The sequence below is a fragment of the Drosophila eugracilis genome, unplaced genomic scaffold (assembly GCF_018153835.1).
Source record: "Drosophila eugracilis isolate 14026-0451.02 unplaced genomic scaffold, ASM1815383v1 contig_2088, whole genome shotgun sequence".
In the NCBI taxonomy this organism is placed as follows: domain Eukaryota; kingdom Metazoa; phylum Arthropoda; class Insecta; order Diptera; family Drosophilidae; genus Drosophila; species Drosophila eugracilis.
This window is the reverse complement of record NW_024572964.1, coordinates 7,810,394-7,828,673: the sequence shown is the minus strand read 5'-3', so window position 1 is coordinate 7,828,673 and position 18,280 is coordinate 7,810,394. Positions and strand designations below refer to the sequence as shown.

At 43.0% G+C, this 18,280-nt stretch overlaps 8 protein-coding genes across 8 annotated transcripts; 4 read left to right on the top strand and 4 right to left on the bottom strand.

Moving 5' to 3' along the window:
* The first annotated feature begins 9 nt into the window (after positions 1 to 9).
* LOC108102742 (cell division cycle protein 27 homolog) lies at positions 10 to 3,747 on the top strand. The gene is made up of 3 exons (XM_017207890.2): positions 10 to 625; positions 683 to 758; positions 828 to 3,747. The coding sequence occupies exons 1-3, from the start codon at positions 602 to 604 to the stop codon at positions 3,440 to 3,442; spliced, it is 2,715 nt and encodes a 904-aa protein (XP_017063379.1). The 5' UTR covers positions 10 to 601; the 3' UTR covers positions 3,443 to 3,747.
* Positions 3,748 to 3,863: 116 nt separating this feature from the next.
* Positions 3,864 to 4,974, bottom strand: LOC108102743 (meiotic recombination protein P22). The gene has a single exon (XM_017207891.1). The coding sequence runs from the start codon at positions 4,842 to 4,844 to the stop codon at positions 3,870 to 3,872; it is 975 nt and encodes a 324-aa protein (XP_017063380.1). The 5' UTR covers positions 4,845 to 4,974; the 3' UTR covers positions 3,864 to 3,869.
* Positions 4,975 to 5,207: 233 nt separating this feature from the next.
* Positions 5,208 to 6,012, top strand: LOC108102762 (39S ribosomal protein L50, mitochondrial). Its single transcript, XM_017207920.2, has 3 exons — positions 5,208 to 5,277; positions 5,332 to 5,441; positions 5,499 to 6,012. Exons 1-3 carry the CDS (start codon positions 5,224 to 5,226, stop codon positions 5,926 to 5,928), a joined length of 594 nt encoding a protein of 197 aa, XP_017063409.1. The 5' UTR covers positions 5,208 to 5,223; the 3' UTR covers positions 5,929 to 6,012.
* Positions 6,013 to 6,028: 16 nt separating this feature from the next.
* LOC108102761 (nuclear receptor coactivator 5) lies at positions 6,029 to 7,409 on the bottom strand. The gene is made up of 2 exons (XM_017207919.2): positions 6,901 to 7,409; positions 6,029 to 6,844 (listed from the first exon to the last, which is right to left on the bottom strand). Exons 1-2 carry the CDS (start codon positions 7,320 to 7,322, stop codon positions 6,157 to 6,159), a joined length of 1,110 nt encoding a protein of 369 aa, XP_017063408.1. The 5' UTR covers positions 7,323 to 7,409; the 3' UTR covers positions 6,029 to 6,156.
* Positions 7,410 to 7,999: 590 nt separating this feature from the next.
* On the top strand, positions 8,000 to 9,178 carry LOC108102756 (60S ribosomal protein L18). Its single transcript, XM_017207915.2, has 4 exons — positions 8,000 to 8,055; positions 8,120 to 8,149; positions 8,437 to 8,523; positions 8,591 to 9,178. Exons 2-4 carry the CDS (start codon positions 8,147 to 8,149, stop codon positions 9,065 to 9,067), a joined length of 567 nt encoding a protein of 188 aa, XP_017063404.1. The 5' UTR covers positions 8,000 to 8,055; positions 8,120 to 8,146; the 3' UTR covers positions 9,068 to 9,178.
* Positions 9,114 to 10,775, bottom strand: LOC108102755 (folliculin). The gene is made up of 3 exons (XM_017207914.2): positions 9,544 to 10,775; positions 9,380 to 9,482; positions 9,114 to 9,321 (listed from the first exon to the last, which is right to left on the bottom strand). Exons 1-3 carry the CDS (start codon positions 10,706 to 10,708, stop codon positions 9,201 to 9,203), a joined length of 1,389 nt encoding a protein of 462 aa, XP_017063403.1. The 5' UTR covers positions 10,709 to 10,775; the 3' UTR covers positions 9,114 to 9,200.
* A 288-nt stretch (positions 10,776 to 11,063) lies between these two features.
* On the top strand, positions 11,064 to 11,942 carry LOC108102720. The gene is made up of 2 exons (XM_017207860.1): positions 11,064 to 11,744; positions 11,801 to 11,942. Exons 1-2 carry the CDS (start codon positions 11,224 to 11,226, stop codon positions 11,940 to 11,942), a joined length of 663 nt encoding a protein of 220 aa, XP_017063349.1. The 5' UTR covers positions 11,064 to 11,223.
* Positions 11,943 to 13,848: 1,906 nt separating this feature from the next.
* Positions 13,849 to 14,824, bottom strand: LOC108102719. Its single transcript, XM_017207859.1, has 2 exons — positions 14,285 to 14,824; positions 13,849 to 14,161 (listed from the first exon to the last, which is right to left on the bottom strand). Exons 1-2 carry the CDS (start codon positions 14,800 to 14,802, stop codon positions 14,020 to 14,022), a joined length of 660 nt encoding a protein of 219 aa, XP_017063348.1. The 5' UTR covers positions 14,803 to 14,824; the 3' UTR covers positions 13,849 to 14,019.
* Between the last annotated feature and the right edge of the window lie 3,456 nt (positions 14,825 to 18,280).

The following is an 18,280-nucleotide window of genomic DNA, read 5'->3' as shown; positions in this document are numbered from 1 at the left end:
ATCGATTGGCAGGGTCGCGTGCAATCGATACTTTGACAGCTCTCACATATTTTAGTTTTGGTTTTTAAATAAAATGAAATGCAACGCGAATGCATGGTGTTTTAAGTAGCTAAAATGTGGCCAAGGTGTAGTCCAGTGTCCGCGCCAATTATAGATGTATACCGTGTGCGTCTATAACGAAAGTGAATACCCGAAAACGAGAGTAGAAAACCGACCCCCAGTACGTAGTGTGTGTGTGCAGAAGGCGAAGCGAAGCGAAGGCTCGACTCAACCAATTGCAATATCAAAAAGTGGAAGTGGAGTGGAGTGGTCAGGGAGCGAAAGACACCGCCATCTCCACTTGCAGCACCCCGCCGCATCCGCAATCGGGTTACATACAACATTCATAATATAACAAGCCACACAATTTTACTTTTCCCATACGATATTATTGTTGGGTAAAAATTGCCAAAAAAAAAAAAAAGCGTGTGCGAGTGGCGATATGATATTTTGTTTGATTTCTACACACTGCATGATAGAATTTTTCTAAGGCCAACAACTTTAGCTAAGTTACAAGCCCGTTCATCTATAAAGCCTCCCTAGACATTCGCTCCTGTCAGACATGATGATTCAAGAGCCCGTGCAGGTAAATCAATATCTCCTCGGTCCACCTGGCCTCTAAAAACTCTCCCTCTTTTTAAAGGCCGCCATATGGCACTGCCTGAACTACTACGACTTCAAGGATGCTGTTTTCCTGGCGGAGCGCCTATGCTCAGAAGGTAAGGGTTCAAGGCCTTACTGGACTTCCATGTACAGTACTAATATTCCCTTTACTTGTGTTGTTTCAGTGGAGAGCGATGAGACGATATTCCTGCTTGCCACCAGCTATTTCCGATCCAATCAGGTGCACCAGGCCTACTGGTTACTCAAGCAGAAAATGCGACATTCGCCGCAGTGTCGCTTCCTTCAGGCCAAGTGTGCATACGAGCTAAAGAAGTACGCCGAAGCGGAGGGCTCCCTAATCTCGGCGGGATTCGCGGACGGTAAGAACTGCGATGAGCTGCAACGAGACTTTGGCGATCTGGCCTGCTTCGCCTATCAACTTATGGCCCAGATTTGTGTGAGAACCGAACGCAACAAGCTGGCCATAATTGCTTTAAGGCGGGCCCTCAAACTGAACCCCTTCATGTGGCACGCTTTCGCGGATCTGTGCCTGCTGGGCCAGGACACAGATGCGGCGGCAATATTCCAGATTCACAGCACTGATGTGTTCAATACTTGCCAAGGCAGCAGCGCCAACGCAAACTCCATGGTTCTGTTTGGCGCCGAGCAGCAGAGTCACCAGCACCATGAGCGCCAATCGTTGATCACCAACCTAAGCAATATCTCCAACTACATTTTGACCACACCCGTAGATCAGCAGCAACAGAATCAACAGCAAGTGCAACAAATTAATCAGAATCAGAACCACAACAGCAACCTGGTGACGCCTATCAACAATAACAACAATAATAACAATCTCAATAGCTCCATCAGCATGCTGCGCGGCGGTTTGGTGCAGAACTCCAGCATGCTGGCGATGCTGGAGGATACGCCCATGGGCTATCCACAGGACCCGGTCGGCCAGAATCAGCAACATCAGCAACTGTACGACATGAGCAGCGGCACACCGTTCCGCAAGCAGTTCAAATACCTTTCGGCCATCTCACCGCCAACTCCGAGCTTCGGCATTATGCCGCTTACTAGTCCCTGCACCGGTAACGATGGCTCCTTCATCGGTAACCACACGCCCGTTATGAATATAAGCTACTCGCCAATGCCACAGATGCTTGTCGAGGTCAACCAGGAACCCAAAATGATGGGCAAAAAGCTGAAGACACATGTCGGAGGGCTCATTAATCGCAAGGAGGGCAGCCTTAACAAACCCGCCGTGTTTACACAAGCTGGAAACATAACGCCCCGCACACCAAACAACAATAATGTGGGTAACAATGGCAACATAAATGTGCCGCCTAACCCAAATGCTGCAGTGCGTCGAAGCTCTCGGCTGTTTAGTAACTCGTATTCGGTAAAGGAGAACAATAAATCGCCAAACATAGCCAACAAGTTCGTGCAGCCACGATCGCCTCCACGGAAAACCAAGTCACGGATGACCAAGATCTGCCTGAATAACGAACTGATCGAAGAGAAGTCCCACCACCTATCGGAAAAGCGCAAGGAAAAGGTGGAGACCATCACTTCCTCGGGAGCCAATAACAACAGCGGAGGGCGCAGTGCCGCCGAGGAGGCCAAAGTGCTGTTAAATAACAGCTTAAACAATGCCCAGACGATGGCCCACCAACTGATGGGGCTTAAGAAACAATCGGCAGATGGGCTGATGACCCTGTTGCGAGATTTGGCTGAAGCTTATCAACTGTTGTCAAACTTCCAATGTAAGGCGGCCGTTAAACAGCTGGAGTCGACGATACCAACGCACCAACTGACTTCCAGTTGGGTGCAGTCCCTGATCGGACTTGCCAAATATGAGATGCGAGAATATGAGGCCGCGGTGGCGATCTTTGAGGGCATACACAAGGCGGAGCCATGTCGCCTGGACTACATGGAGATCTACTCCTCCTCCCTCTGGCATCTGCAGCGGGAGGTGGAGCTCTCTGCTCTAGCCCAGGACCTGATCAACCAGGACAAGACCAGCCCGGTGACCTGGTGTGTGTCAGGTAATTGTTTCTCCCTGCAAAAGGAGCACGAAACAGCCATTAAGTTCTTTAAGCGAGCTGTCCAGGTAGATCCAGACTTCGTCTACAGTTATACACTTCTGGGGCACGAACTTGTGCTTACTGAGGAGTTTGACAAGGCTATGGATTACTTCCGGGCAGCCGTGGTCAGAGATCCGCGGCATTATAACGCCTGGTTCGGCATTGGCACCATTTACTCAAAGCAGGAGAAGTATGAGTTGGCCGAAATTCACTACGTGAAAGCTCTGAAAATCAATCCGCAAAACTCAGTAATCCTTGTGCACATCGGGGCCATGCAGTTTTACATGAAGAAAAAGGATTTGTCGCTGCAGACGCTGAATACGGCCGCAACACTGGACCCCAAAAACCCGCTCGCCCGGTTCCATCGCGGCTCCATATACTTCTCCTTGGGCAAGTACCAGGAGGCGCTGCGCGAGCTGGAGGAGCTTAAAGAAGTCGTTCCCAAGGAGTCGGTGGTCTTCTACTTGATTGGTAAGATCCACAAGACGCTCGGTAACATGGACCTGGCGCTGATGCATTTCAGCTGGGCCACCGATCTGGATCCCAAGGGTGCCAACAATCAAATCAAAGATGCCTTCGACTCCATGGCCCATCCCAGTTGCTGCCCGGCCAATACTACGGCCCTGGACGTTGACCAGGAGCCCACCTCGGAACGTTCCGATGACTCCACGCAGGCGCAGCAGGACGGAAGCTACGACAGCGACTACTAGGGAGCTGCGACTCCAAATTCACGCGGTTGTATATACGTTAAACAGAAACATAGTAAACAAAGGAAAACATAGTAACAGATACAAAGCCCAGATCGATTACTGCTGTATTGTCGTAGAGGAAAGCAAACCAATTATGAAGTATAATAAAGTCTAGATAACGTTTAGCATTAGTAATTTAAAATATACAACAAATTGAATGGTTTAAACAAAATTGTGCACTCAGAAAGTCTAAGGCAAAATAACAAAATGAAAAAAAAAAAACAAATTAAATACCACTTAAAAATATACAAGAAAAGATTACATTTTAAATGTTATAACAACAAATATTTTTTGGGAATGACCTGACTATTACACATGTTGGACCTAGTCAACAACTTCTAAAACTAAAAAGTCGGAACATTTTATATTATCAAAAAAGTGAAAGAAATTACTTCGACTTATCATCTATTTCTTCCACTTCTTGCTTAATCGAAAAACCCAAGATCTGCTCATGAGACAAGCCCTGAGTGATTTCCATGACACTTCGCAGTCGCTCTAGGTCTACGTTCAACATGGTCGCCATGGCGGGCAAGTGTTCCTCAATCAAAATGTATTGCCGTGGGCGCTGCATCGTCAGTATGCTGCTTATGTCCTTGGTCCCGAAGATCTCACCAATAGAATCGGAAAGAGAAAAGTTCATGGATATATCGGAATCGATTTCTGATGGTGTCTTGTTCTGAATTCCACAATAAGTCTCCGGAATTTCAATATCCTCCCTTTTGGCACTCAAATCACGAAGTTCGGCACTCGGTGCAGATAACGGACGTAAGGGAAGAAACGTCGAATCAACTGCAGGCGGCAGTTGGTGAACAAAATGGGCTGGATATTGCACAGGCAGTTTTGATGGAGGTGTAATTTTTAAATTATAACCAGGATCGGTTGATTGAAGTTTTGCCTGCAATTCCGCAGCTGGTTTCTTTGGTTTTCGACCTCGTTTTTTCGGTTTGGCCTGTGCAGTTTCTGTAGAGTCTGCTTTCTGAACCTGATTCTTATCTTCATCTAGTTTTTTACTTTCGTTATCTCTCTTTAGGTAGATAATCTTATTCGAAAGCATTAAGCTGTCGACCTTATTTGAAGGTTTTAGGGGAAAGTTTTCTTCTGAATATTTCAAGCGAACAACTTTATCTGAAGACTTTAATTGTACAGCTTTCGAAACCTTATCCTGCTGCAAGAGTAGTTGAGTGTAGTCATCTTCAGAGTTTCCGAACAACTGAGGAGAAGAGCTTTTGAGTAGAATCTTTTTCAGATCTCGGTTTTCTTTGTCGATCAGGCGCTGCGATCTCCGTACCGGCGAACGCTGTGAACTCGCTCTAACAGAGCAGTAGGTAGAGGCAGGACTCGGAGTCAATTGTATCCTATCCATATTTTATTATAATAGAAAATAAACTGAACTAAATTACAACATTCTCGTTGTAACGGAATTATGATATTGAAACGAATGGGCGAAAAAAGCTTAGTGATGCCACACTATGTATAAGTTTTTGAAACAATATATTAATTTTAACTTTTGTCCTAACCTAATTAATCTTCAATAGTACTCATATTTTCTTTATGTTTACGCTTCCTGAATTTTAAATATACTATTGAAGATAAGTAAAATCCATATATGTAGTATGTAGTAAAATATTATTTTTATTCCTAATTTCAATACAAAAAAATATATTTTTAAAATAACTTAACGTATATGCCATCTGGCAACGCTATGATTAGTAATAACTACCACTTTTTTGGTTTATTTTTATATGGTCACACGCGGTTTACTAATGGCAGCAGCGACTTTACGTAAAACCCCAATAGTGAGTAAAAATATTACATATTTTAATTAAAATTAAAGGAAACTGTCATTTTAGATTGTGGGATGCCTGCAGAGGAGTTTTGCCTCCACTGCCAAGGCTGCAAAGAGGAAGCCCATTAAGACTGTGTCATTATCTGCAGTAGGCGAATCAATTGCCGCCAAGGGGTCAGTACTTTGTACAGCTAAATAGCCAAAATCTCTAAATGTATTTCACTTATTTAGTTTCCTGCGTCCTCACAAGCCGTATTCACCACCTAAAGATGCAGCCAAACGTATACGCAATTTAGCCTCCTCCCTCCAGTTGAAAAATGATGAATTGGGAAATCTTTCCGAGAAGTTCAAGTTCTTAAATGCGTGCTTTCAGGAGCTACAGCATGGAGTGCCCAACTCCCAGGTTCATGAACTGCGCACCATCAGTGATGTTATAGCCTTCTACGAGACACCTGTGGACACAACAGTTCCATATGATGCACTGAAGCGCGTTGAACTGCCGGAGAATTTGCATATCCAGTACGAGTACTTGCGCTTCAATCCCGAAACAGATACCAAATTCGGCGGCAAGACGGCCTTCCCCAAGAGTTCAACGCTGGTTACGGGACTTAAATACCGCTCAAAATACGAAGGGCACGAAGCCAAGCGATCTTGGCCTTAAAATATCCCATTTGTTAGTTGTTAACATTTTACTTTTATTAAATTTCTGGTGTTTATCAGATCTCGCCTACCGTTCAGATTTAAACCAAAATTGTTTGAAGTCGTTTAGTTGACTAAATATTTATTGAATACCAGGAATTCTCTTATCTGGAACTTTTCGTCAAGCTATTCTTGACATAAAAGCCTAAATCTGGTAATAGTAAACATATACTAACTAAAATCCTATAATCTATAAGTACTCGGCTATAGTCTGCCTGAGATCAGAATTGTAAACGCTCTCCAATGCCGCGATTACGCGTTCGTCCCTCAGCAGCTCCATGAGCCTCTTGTCCTCCTTGACTGCCTCGAAAGTGGGATACATAAGCTCGCTGGCGATCTCTGTCACCGCCGGTTTATTCATAATGCTTAGAATTTTCTTCTGCAGCTCTATCTCTGGATCTGGAGCTTGGAGTTTGGCAAGGGCGTTTGCCTCACCAACCTCACGCTTTAGTTGCTGCTCACGTTCGCCCTCGAGGTACTTTAAAATTACGTCATACTGTGAGGCGGTTAATTGATGATTGTCAGCCAGCCTCTCCAGAAGTTCTTGCATTTGATCGGGATGGCGTCGCTTGCGATTGGAGGTCACTGTCTCTGGTGTGGAAGCATTTTGCTGGTTCTTTTTCAGAAAATCGGTGGCAATTAGAGTAATGGCGTCCTCCACTGGCATGTTACGATGCTCGGCAGGAACTCCGTACAAGATGTTCACGGTGATGCTGTTGTGTAGCTCGTGCTGGGGAGTGACTACGACCGCATACAGGCAGCCCCGGGATGATATGTTGGCCAAGACCTTTCCCAACAGGACGTCCTCGTTAGGAAACAAGACATCAACTCGCAGACCCGCATTCTTAAGTCGCTCCTCAATGTACTCGGCGTACTTGCTGCACATATTAAAGGATAAAGAAAATCTGATGAAAACTGTGTGACTATTACTCACGTATTCTCCCGATTCTTGACTATAATCTCGCAATCGTTAATGATTGGCTGACCAGCAGCCGCCGCTGCTGCTGACATAACAATTCCACCCTGTACTGTGACCTGAGCTCCTTGCAGAGGATTCCTTTTTGTATTTGCATTGGATACCTTTCCTTTTATGCTGGCGTTGCGTACAGTAAGTAAGTTTTGTTTAAAAGTGGACTTGTGCAAGGCAGAAGCGGCTTTATTGGCTAGCTCCTCCGTTTCAAACTGAACGAATCCGTAGTTCTTCTGAACCATTGACCCAAGAACATTGCCGTACGGCTGGCAAATGCTAACCAGTTCCTCGCGGGTACATGATGGCAGGTTGCCCAGGAAAATTCGATTCTTCACCAATTTTGGATCCTTTGTTATGTTATAGCCAACCGCCCCCGAATCGGTCATTATTTATTTTAGGCTTTGCAGGAACCACAGTTGGAAAAAGGATTTAATGGATTCCAAGTGTGGCCAGAGAAGTGTATGGAAAATGGTTACAGACGAGAATGTACTACTTCCATTTAGATATTATAATATATTATTATATATATTTTTTAAATGATTGTATTGCTAAAACGTAAAGTAAAAGTTGAATGTAATAATATTAAACTTTAATAATTCAATAACAAAATACGGTCCTATATTGAAGGTAATTAAGTTTGAAATAATAATGATAATTACAGAAGGTATTTTTCGGAAATGTAAAAATTTTAGACAACCAACCTCAAACAATAATAATTTTAATTCGATGATGAAAATATAATGCTTGGGATCAATTTAGACTTACTTTCACATTGGCATGTTTTTAACTATATTGAAGAATACCTCTAATAAATACAATTAAATAATAATCACGCAAAATATGTTAAAATGATTCTGGCGATGCCAGACTGTTGCACAAACCAATAATCGTTTTCAAATTATTCAGATAATTGAAATAAATTGTTGATTAACCATATTTGAAACATACATTCTTGCTTTTTATCTTTATTTAGGCTCATTTAGACTTAGGGAAATAAAAAAGTCTTGCGCATTAACAGCGCACTGTTAATATTAACAGCACGCACGGATATTTTAGCGTCTTATTTGTGGTCAGTGCAGCCACACTATTTTCTTTCTTTTGGCTTTCGTTTCCGGCGAGGTATGTGCAAGAAATTTCTGCTCCACGTTTTTAGCTTAAATTAATGTCTTATTTTCCATTTTAGCGTTGATTAATACATTCAACAAAAGAAATGGTGGGTTCCCTAAAAAAAAAGTTCCAACCATATTTGCAGGGAATAGGCGAATAACCTGCAAAACCGCAGCGTAGCCCCATCCCACGTGCACTGTGAAGCTTCTTGGCGACAAAATGAAATAAAAACAAATTATCTGTGCTCGGCATCTTGTGTGTGATCCTAAAATACCACAAGAAACGTGGTTAAACCGAAAACGTCAAAGAAAATGGAGTAAACGCTTGCAACGATGCTTGATAGTGCTTTTCCGGTCCAAAACACTAGATCTAATACGTGTTTTTCGTTTGCAGGGTATTGATATCAACCACAAATACGATCGCAAGGTTCGCAGAACCGAGCCCAAATCCCAGGATGTGTACCTGCGCCTGCTGGTCAAGGTGAGGTTTAACACAAGGAAACATAATAGAGGATTGTATTGACTGATTTTCGATTTTCGTCCCTCAGCTGTACCGCTTCCTCCAGCGTCGCACCAACAAGAAGTTCAACCGCATCGTCCTGAAGCGCTTGTTCATGAGCAAGATCAACCGCCCTCCACTATCTCTGCAGCGCATCGCTCGCTTCTTCAAGGCGGCCAATCAGCCGGAGTCGGCCATCGTGGTCGTTGGCACAGTCACCGATGATGCCCGTCTCCTGGTGGTGCCCAAGCTCACCGTGTGCGCCCTGCACGTTACCCAGACCGCCAGGGAGCGCATCCTGAAGGCTGGCGGAGAGGTGCTGACCTTCGACCAACTGGCCCTTCGTTCGCCCACCGGCAAGAACACTCTGCTGCTGCAGGGTAGGCGTACCGCCCGCACCGCCTGCAAGCATTTCGGCAAGGCTCCCGGTGTGCCCCACTCGCACACCCGCCCCTATGTCCGCTCCAAGGGACGCAAGTTCGAGCGCGCTCGTGGTCGCCGCTCCAGCTGTGGATACAAGAAGTAAGCTGCTGGCTGACTGGACTGGATTCGGCATCCTTTTGGTTAAGATATTGATTTTTTTCGTCGTCGCTTAAGCAGCGCGGCAATAAAAAAGTTTTATTCCAAAAGGTGAAAACGAATGTCCTTAATCTGTAATCTTAGTGAAGGTGCGCGCTCCAGTAGTTTATCAACGGTTGATCCTGTGGCTGCACACCGAGGACCTTCTTCAGCTTTCCCTGGACGCTAGTGGATTTGGCATGGTTAAGGCAGGTCACTTTGCTGGAGGAGGGAGTTCGATTGAGTTTTGGCAATTTTTAAAATTCTTTCGCCTACTCACTTTTTCCATTCTTCGATTAGCACCTTGGTCTGCTTGTTCAGTACCAACTCTGTAAAGTTCTTTTCCTCAACCGCCTTTAGAAGTTTTACCATGAGATCTGGCACTGCATCGATGAATTTATTTTGTTAAATATGATTAGATTTTATGTATGTATTTAAGCTTACATTTTCGTGGCAGCTCTCCTGGCCATTTGACTGACATTTCGTGTCCGTTGACGTGTTTGTCCAGAAAGTCGATCCGATATACGGAGCTACTTGCCATGGGCACGGCTATATCATTGGAGACCGAAATGATCTTGTACTCGGAGCTGATAGAATGCTGATGCTGGGCATCGATACGCATTAGATTGTGCATGGGCTCGGGCAGGAGTTTCTTAAGGCAGACCATGAAACGGAAGGTCTTCATTGGATCCCCTCGGACTACAATTTTGACTCCAGTCAATGCGCAAAAACACACCGTAGCAAACTCATCTTTTCGCACAACACTCTTCAGATGGCGCAGCGAAAAGAACTCCTCCAGATCTGGGTCATCAATGCTTTCGATCATGGGAAGCGTGGAACTGTTGTATGTGAGTGTTTGTGCGGGAGGACGGCCACTACTTTGTGGTGGTAACCAAGGAAGGTTGCCGAAAGTAACGTGCTCGGTTAGGAAGCGGGATCCGGCCAGCAGAAGCCAAGAAAAATGCGAGTGCAGCTGGGCAAAGATGTGCTCTTCGCCTGTGAGTTCCAGCAAAGAACGGGACGTGTGCATTAGAAACTGGGCACCGGATAGGCGCCTCTGCCTTTCCGAGCAGGTCAACTCCTCCGTCTCTTTGGTCTTTTTTGCAGCCGCCTGCAGCTCCGTTGAAACCTTCTTCAAATGCTCAGCCAGAAAGGGCTTGATGTTCAGCAGGAAGTACTTATCTTTCATCAGGACAATGATAGAGAAGAGTTGAGAGTAGCCACGGGCCTGCAGGTCGCTTACTCGAAATGTGTGGCTCAAAATATGCCCCCTGGCCGAATCCCCGAAGAAAACGAACTCGCCATCCTTGCTGGCATCCGTACCATTGCTCAGACTCAAGACTGCTGCCTGCTTGACCAGATTGGCAACTTCCGGCAGCACCGCCACCTTCGTGCTTACGAAAGTTGCTCCACTCTCCGTGTCGCGGCTATAAATGGCATTGTTATTCTTGCCCATCGAGTAGTTGCAGGCAGAGCAGGATTTCGTGGTCTGCTGTTGTTGCTCCAGGGACAGGTCCTCCAGCTTCGTGTCTCTTAGCGTCTGGGTGCAGAAAATGGCGCAGGGACCGTGCGCTTCGCAAAAGTGGCACAGCGCTATCACGGCGTTCATCGCAGTAAATTAATTTGACGATTTATTCGTTATGTTATTGTTTACTTTATTAGTTAATAATACTAGAGTGACCAGGTACGCGAAAGCGGCGTAGCACAAAAATACTAGAAATAGCTCCGAAAAACATCGTAAAAGTCCTTTTATGCGATAAGTAAACTTTTTAAAAAGCAAGAAAAAAAATGTTTGGAATCAATTATATTTTTAAATAAAATAATAATTGGTGTTTTAATTTTTAAACCAAAAAAAGCTTAAATTATGTATGCAGAAAAAAATTTTTAAGTAGATCAAAGCACAGTAAATGAAAATCAGTGAAAAATGAATTTATTTACAAAATTAATAAGGCTGAATGAACTGTAAAGCAGATACGTTTTCTAGATGTCTTTATAACCCAATTTGTTTTGGATGTTAATTGGATAGTTAAATATGTGCTTAGGTCGCAGAGAAGCGCAGAACGGTACCAATTTAAGTGGGTTTCATTCTTGAAAGGTGTTGAGCCACTGCCAGTCGTTTTTACAATGCAATTGGTGGCATTGATTTACATCTTGGCCTGTTTATTATTACCTATGGTTAGGAGTGCATACGATGTGGTGAACCCTCCAGTTGGACAGAACATTTCGGAATATTTGCATGCACGCCAAAAAAGACATCAACTAATCTACAGAAATGGAGGAACTATCCGTTTAGTAGTGGGTCCCGTAATGGCCACACAACTTGAGGATCCTGTCGTCTGGCGCAGTATGGTTTACTATTATACTCTACACTGTGGAGTATTTACACTGCCATCAGCACCACTTTATCCGTGGGACAAATGGGAGACAATCTACGCCCGCGCGCTACAGGAGAAGATCAGGAAGTTAGATGAATCCCACGAGGATGACACTCGCGTGTTTGTTTATGCCGCTTTGGAGATTTATATGGACCAAGTCAGTGGATCGATAGGTCAGGGTCGGCAGTGCTTGTTACGCGGAATCTGTGAAAATGCTCAGGTTAATCACCATGTGGGAATCATGGCGGAGTTATTAAACGTTCTTCTCACGTAAGTTTTTGTTTTTACTTCTTTGAAACATTTTAAAATTGGAAAAATATTTGCAGACCCGGCAAAGCGAGATTGGACGAGGCCTATACAGAAGCTTTAACAGCTGGCAAAGCTGGGATCGATTGTTTATCACATTTTCAGGATTGTCCAAAGGGTGAAAGTGTCTTAGATGGTTTTGCTGTTGATTTAGATTATTAAAAATAAAAAGATATATTTAAAAACGAAATAGCTGTTGTAACGTTAAAAATCCTAGTTAAGAAATCTCCAACAGAATTTTGACATCATCCTTCATCGTATTACAAAGCTCTAATAAATCTGGTTAATTTATAGATTACCACTGATAGCACTTTTCAGTTAGATCAACACCAATCACTTGTCAAACTTGCAGTAATCTCATCTACCTGAACTATCTTGGTACTCTGATGAATTTTTAACACTAATTGCAAGTGATTTGCGCCCTTGTCGTCGCCACGCCCTTTCAAGCTCTCTCAAGTTGGGGATTTCGCCTTTGGTAAACCAGAAACATGAGTGCATCCCAGCATCCCCCAGCCTCTCGGCGAAAAATCCGTTAACATTAATGGCTTGTGGCTGGTGCAACTTGGGCTTGGAAAGCGGTGCAGCGAAAGCCAACACACGACCGCCATTTTGTCAACAATGGCGTCAATTAAATGGAAAATGCAGCCCCACCAACAACCTCCAAGCTGCAAGAACAACAACAGCAACAACGAAAGACAATAAATGCGTCTTAAGTGGCACATTAGGCTCGCAGACGCTGACTGGCAAGAGAAGAAGATGGGGGTTTTTTTACAGGGTGCAGTAGGTTCCATTTTGCTAAAGGAATTTAAGACACTTATGTTCTTTTAATATAGACTTATCATTATCAATTTATCAATATCAATGCACAAAAATGTGAATTTTATGTTGATATGTATTTTATAGTAAACTAGTTTGTATGCTTTTGTGTTCTTAAAGGATATTTTAAAGTTTATAATATTCGGTTCGAAAAAATGTTCGACTCGATAGATCCAAAGTTGAAAGCACCCTGTTTAGAATCCACAGCTGCGCCTTGTGTGCACAGCTAATTCAAATGCGATTATGACAACGCGAACAAGGAAGGAGCTAAGCGGCGGAAAAGACAAGGAGAGGGGTGAAAGTGGAGAAAGTGGAACGAAGGAACCATGCAAAGTGCAGTTGGCGCAGCGAAGGGGGTAATGTTGGGGGAGGCCTGCACAACTTTGCGGTGTTTGAACTTGTGATGGTGCAGAGGAATAGGTAACTAATGTCTGCGGCTGCCAAGTTTATGCGGCAACATTATCGCAACGATTAAATAACGATTTTTCCACTGATTTATAACCCATAAAATAAGAAGAAAAATTGTAATAAATTATGTTTAATAGATATAAAACATAATTACAATCCCGTACTTCATTGACATACGAGGTGTGTTCCAAAAGTAAGGTGACTCTTCAAATTTCGCGAATTTCAAATTTTTCGATTATCGAAACCTTTTAGAAGTTATACGAGGTGTGTTCAAAAAGTAAGGTGACTTTTCAAATTTCAAATTTTTCAAATTTTTCGATTATCTTCAGTTTTGGGAACAAGAAAAAGTCACATGGGGCCAAATCCGGTGAATATGGTGGCTGAGGCATTATTGTGGTGTTGTTTTTGGCCAAAAAATCCAAATCCTTTGATCCATATTTTTCGATAGCAAAAAATCGCCGAGCTCGCAAAATAACTTGTAACTTTACGCCTCTCACAACCAAACAAAAGAGGATGTTCCATTGAAACTTGGTACAGATGTTAGGGAAGAGTGTACCAATATAACAAAACAAAAAAATCGATAATCGAAAAATTTGAAATTCGCGAAATTTGAAGAGTCACCTTACTTTTGGAACACACCTCGTATGATGCGTGTTATCTATATTGCGTTATCATTTTCGTGGTTTTCTGAAAAGTTCTTAGCTTTGAAAGAGATTTTATACGTGCATATCTTTATTTTATATGTTTCGTAGACTGAGCCACCGCATAAACCGTCATGCATCAGAGTTGCCTGCATCGATGTACACACATGCTCATCCTCGAGCCGAGTCAACACAGTTTCCTGCCCCTCAGACATGCTTCCGTGCATTTCCGCCCCAAATTATGCAGCAAGAACAAGCGAAATCCGACATCAGGACAAGACCCATTAGACATGCACTTTGATTTGGCTGAAAACTTTATTGCGGATCCCCATTCTCTACCGTATTTCCCAGAAATCCGAAGCAGCAGCAGTAAATCAATCATCTTCTTCAATCAAAAGCCCGTCAAGGAAGTTGAGACCCCGGGGACAGGATCTGTAGAGACCCAGGCAATTGGCTCCAGCTTTTCCGGCGGCATAGGCCTCGTGGTAGGAATTATCCAGATCTGCTTTGCCGGGGCTAAAAAGGATTAGTATGATTATGATTATTGTTAATAGATTAAGTCGTATTTATCTAATCTCATTATCTAATTCGTTTAGAAAAACGAGTGGGAATCATTTTTAAACATAAAATTTGATTTACCTGAGAATAATATCCATTATTTCTGAGAATACACCGATGTGATGGTGAATTTGGGCATTCTCGCAAATGGACCTTAACAGGCATTGTCTACCCATAGAAAGATCATTGTTGCTCCTGCCGATATAGTCCTCCAGAGCAGTATAAACCAAAAGCCTGGAATCGTCTACATATCTTACTCCACCATTGGCTGTATGTCTTTCAATATTTTTCCTCAACTGCGTCAAGGATCGAGCGAAAGTGGACTCCCACTTATCCCATGGCCAGATAGGTGAAGTGGGTAGCGAATAGGTTCCTCCTTGGAGCGTAAAGGAGAGTACACATGATCGGAAGGTAACCTTATCCTCCAATGGTATGGGTAGTGAAGGACCAATGCTGAACTTCAGGGAACCACTGTTCTGGTAGATCAGCCATCGCTTCTGTCGATGTCCCATAAACTCCGTTAGATTTCGAGAGGTGAGTCCCGGGGCTGGCAGGGCTAGCAGACTCACCGCCAAGAGCAGACACGTTGACCACATCATGCTCTCAACGACTAACTGCAGGTGTAGGCGTCACAGCTTTAACTCGTTTGGAAATCGCCCGTGAATTAAGTGAGCCATCAACTCGGGATGACAAGTGGACGTTTCGGAGGCACAAACATTTGGTCAGGCAATTAGCATTATGAATTTGTCAAGAACTGGATTACACTGTGGCAAGAATTTCGACTATAGTTCAGTTATATAGTCAGCTGCTACTATTAACAGTTTACTAACCATAAACTCAGCTTATATACAAGTTGCACCTAGCACTTTCTAAATTGATTTTTGCTATGCCGTGCACATTATTTTTCCATGTGTGCTCGGTCCGTTTTCGGTTTTCTATTTGCACACGTGAGTGGAAAACTGAGTGGACAACAGCAACCTATTTGATTTGGGCCCAAATGAAGTGACCCAAAGAGCCGAGAAGATCAAGATGAAAGGTCACAAAAATATGGAGAAAAAGACCCACTTAGGAGACCATTAAAATGCGGGAAATCTTTGCACACAATCAGCACCGGAGAGCGATGAAACGAAAAATGTTTTGCAAATTATTTAGACAAATAGGGGAAGTAGCACCAACCACTGCCCCACCGCTTTAGGCGGAGATAATATCCTTTTTCGGGTTGTTTTGTGATTTGTCGACGTGGCCGGAAATGAAAAGCAAATAGCAGTAGCAATAGCAACAGCAGCAGCAGCAGGCAAATAAATTTTCCTTAAATAACAACAGTAGCAACGGCAATGGCAACCATCGGAAAACAGCAAACACTGATGCAAACCGCAAAGATGAAGATGGAGGAGGAGAAAATGGATTCAGACCGCAGTGGCACACACAAATGGTTACACGATATAGAAAATCCATGTGGATGGGATATATATGTCTGACAAAATCACAATGCCGCGCAACTTTTCCATCCCAATATACCCATACCTGTCCCCAGTCCCTTGGACATTTCCGCTTTCTGTAAACAACAACAAGCAACTCGAACAAGAAATAAATTCGTGTTGACAATTTGAATGATTTATAGAAAATGCGTGCAGACGAAATTTTCACATTTCTCAAATAACTGGGCAAAAAAAAGACGTAACCCATTCCAATGTGTAGGCGTAAATAAGAAAATCAACAAAAGTCGTCGATTTTGAGCTCTTAACGCGGTTGGAAGACAAGATTCCAGATATTTATGTGAAAGAATTTAGAAGTGGCCTGTCATTGTTGATTTTTAAGAGTAGAAAGTTGGAGTGTCACTTATTCTGATCATTTTTTAAAATAGATTTTTGAGTGATACTAAGAATGATAGTTACAGAGTGAACTGATCTTTGAATGTATTACTTAAAACCAAAAATAAGATATATATTATATATATTATTATCAGAAAATCAAGGTTACTTTCCACTTTCACATTAGTCCTGTATTCAAGTAAAATAAAAAACAATTCAGCTTGGTTAGGAACAATATAATTCCATAGCTAATAAAGAGAAATTTTCATAGCCTTTTTCCTTTGGTGTTAAATGCCCAGCTTGGAGATTTTTAAGTCCTCTGGTTCATCTGCATTGCTTGAGAGTAGTCCTGATTTATTAGTGCATATGTGCTCCTGTTTGCAATATTTTTTGGCCAAAAGCTTGTTCCATGGCAACATTGCCGTATCTCATGCTCTGTCATATGACATTGCACATGTTTTTCCCTGCTGTCTTACCATATTTTTACTTGGCTCGTTCGCAGCCGCTCCTTTTGCCCAATTTGGCACAGCCAGAAACTTTATTTTTCTTGGCCGCAATTAGGCAGCGGGTGTTGGGGGGTAAGGTCTGGAAAAACAATATCTGAAGCGGGGCGTTGGACCGCCCCTCAGAACATTTCTCCAACTGTCACAGCCATAGTCGGTAAAAAGGGCGAAAAGGACTGAGGACTGAGAAAAAAGGAAGTTACTGTGACACCCAATGGACTCGTAGCTACCTCATTCGACCTTCTTTAGCCATCGTTCCTCCCCAAAAAAACGGCTCCCTAGAGCGAAGTTCTTCTTCTTCAATTTCTCACACAAACTGTATATAATATTTATTATGTTGGCATAATAAATTGCAACATGAGGCAGATTCATTTTCGCACTTGCGGACATTTTTCATTTTGTTGCCCGCCGGGCAGCAGCTGCTTGGACTTGGCGGAGCGACAAGAAAGGTGGGGCGCTTGTTCGGTGTGTGGTTTCTTTTTTTTCGGTGCCTTGTGGGTGGTAGAAGGTGGCTGAGTGCTAAAGAAGCGTTGGCGCCACATTCATGTCGCCACCGTTGTCCTCGTTGTGATGCTGCAACTGATGAGCAAAAAATACTTGTTGCCATTCGGTTCTAGTTCTGTTCTGGTTCAAGGAGCCATTGAATGTAAATGATACTTGAAAAATGAATATAAATTTAAGATCCTAGCATTATCAATGATTATTATTCGTGTAATTTATATTAAACTTTCGATATATATTAATATAAAATAATAATTTTATAAGCTTTAACCCCAAATATGTATTTTTTAGAATTTTTGTAATATTTAATATTATTTTAATTATATTCCTGATATCAGATTGACCAACTGGTTCCTTTCTTGGCAGCACTGTCTCACCTGTTATTCCTTCTTCCAGCGTAGCCTTGGCATGTGCACATTTTAAAAGGGAAATTTAATAAACCTTGTCCTATTTCATGCTCATTAGTGTCATGATAAATTGCGGAGCCACGTAACCGGAGTGAAGAGGAGACCCCGTCTCGTGGCCATTTCTCAGGTGAGAACACAGAAAAGATGGGAATCGCGCGGACGCCATGTAAATGTGGCAAGGGTATAAGTTCAAAGGCCAGTGGTGCTTAACTGTTGCACAATGCACAGACACACACACACACACACACACAGACACACACAAATGGCTATAAATTAGAAAAGTTCTCCTCTGATGCGGACAAGTTGCCTTTGATTTGCCAGTTTTGTTTGCCGTTTTATAGCCGTTTAATGTGCTGACATGTCGGCAATTACAAGTGAAAGATTGTCTGCGATCGGAGGGCGGGTAATGTAAATGTAAATGGGTATGGCTGTTGTGGGTGTATCAGTTCATAGAGCTCACATAAATTCAAGCAATAATCTCATTGTTTTCACATGCGCTTCATTGCGCGGTTTTTATCACGCATCGGACGAGGCGAGAGCTGAAAATCGAGACACTTTTCCCCATCTGTTTGCTGTTTCCGTTGATTTCCTTTCTTTCTTTTTTCTCTCTTTTTGTTGTCAACAAAGTTTTGCAGACACAATATGTCTGCGGCAGTCGGTTGTCTATATATATAGTATATATCTATATGGCATGAGGTATCCCAGCTCCCTTCCGTAGCTCTGTCTGTCCGTCTAACTGAGCTTCCATCTGCCAACTGATGTAGCTACTTTTATGGTTGATGTTATTACTTTTTTGTTGTTGCCTCCCGCCTTCTGTTGTCGCCCTGCTTTTCCATTTCCTTGCAGGTTTTCAAC

What these genes read in the sequence shown, in the direction of transcription:
- LOC108102719 (XM_017207859.1), bottom strand. Translation starts at nt 14,802, where the DNA reads ATGATGTGGTCAACGTGTCTGCTCTTGGCGGTGAGTCTGCTAGCCCTG. An exon ending in ATAATGGATATTATTCTCAG is followed by an intron (nt 14,162 to 14,284) that starts GTAAATCAAATT and finishes AATCCTTTTTAG; the next exon opens with CCCCGGCAAAGCAGATCTGG.
- LOC108102742 (XM_017207890.2), top strand. Translation starts at nt 602, where the DNA reads ATGATGATTCAAGAGCCCGTGCAG. An exon ending in TGATTCAAGAGCCCGTGCAG is followed by an intron (nt 626 to 682) that starts GTAAATCAATAT and finishes CTCTTTTTAAAG; the next exon opens with GCCGCCATATGGCACTGCCT. An exon ending in GGAGCGCCTATGCTCAGAAG is followed by an intron (nt 759 to 827) that starts GTAAGGGTTCAA and finishes GTGTTGTTTCAG; the next exon opens with TGGAGAGCGATGAGACGATA.
- LOC108102762 (XM_017207920.2), top strand. Translation starts at nt 5,224, where the DNA reads ATGGTCACACGCGGTTTACTAATGGCAGCAGCGACTTTACGTAAAACC. An exon ending in CTTTACGTAAAACCCCAATA is followed by an intron (nt 5,278 to 5,331) that starts GTGAGTAAAAAT and finishes CTGTCATTTTAG; the next exon opens with ATTGTGGGATGCCTGCAGAG. An exon ending in GAATCAATTGCCGCCAAGGG is followed by an intron (nt 5,442 to 5,498) that starts GTCAGTACTTTG and finishes TCACTTATTTAG; the next exon opens with TTTCCTGCGTCCTCACAAGC.
- LOC108102743 (XM_017207891.1), bottom strand. Translation starts at nt 4,844, where the DNA reads ATGGATAGGATACAATTGACTCCGAGTCCTGCCTCTACCTACTGCTCT.
- LOC108102720 (XM_017207860.1), top strand. Translation starts at nt 11,224, where the DNA reads ATGCAATTGGTGGCATTGATTTACATCTTGGCCTGTTTATTATTACCT. An exon ending in TTATTAAACGTTCTTCTCAC is followed by an intron (nt 11,745 to 11,800) that starts GTAAGTTTTTGT and finishes AAATATTTGCAG; the next exon opens with ACCCGGCAAAGCGAGATTGG.
- LOC108102755 (XM_017207914.2), bottom strand. Translation starts at nt 10,708, where the DNA reads ATGAACGCCGTGATAGCGCTGTGCCACTTTTGCGAAGCGCACGGTCCC. An exon ending in AGGAGAGCTGCCACGAAAAT is followed by an intron (nt 9,483 to 9,543) that starts GTAAGCTTAAAT and finishes TCATCGATGCAG; the next exon opens with TGCCAGATCTCATGGTAAAA. An exon ending in CTAATCGAAGAATGGAAAAA is followed by an intron (nt 9,322 to 9,379) that starts GTGAGTAGGCGA and finishes TCCCTCCTCCAG; the next exon opens with CAAAGTGACCTGCCTTAACC.
- LOC108102756 (XM_017207915.2), top strand. An exon ending in ACCTGCGCCTGCTGGTCAAG is followed by an intron (nt 8,524 to 8,590) that starts GTGAGGTTTAAC and finishes TTCGTCCCTCAG; the next exon opens with CTGTACCGCTTCCTCCAGCG.
- LOC108102761 (XM_017207919.2), bottom strand. Translation starts at nt 7,322, where the DNA reads ATGACCGATTCGGGGGCGGTTGGCTATAACATAACAAAGGATCCAAAA. An exon ending in GTCAAGAATCGGGAGAATAC is followed by an intron (nt 6,845 to 6,900) that starts GTGAGTAATAGT and finishes TAATATGTGCAG; the next exon opens with CAAGTACGCCGAGTACATTG.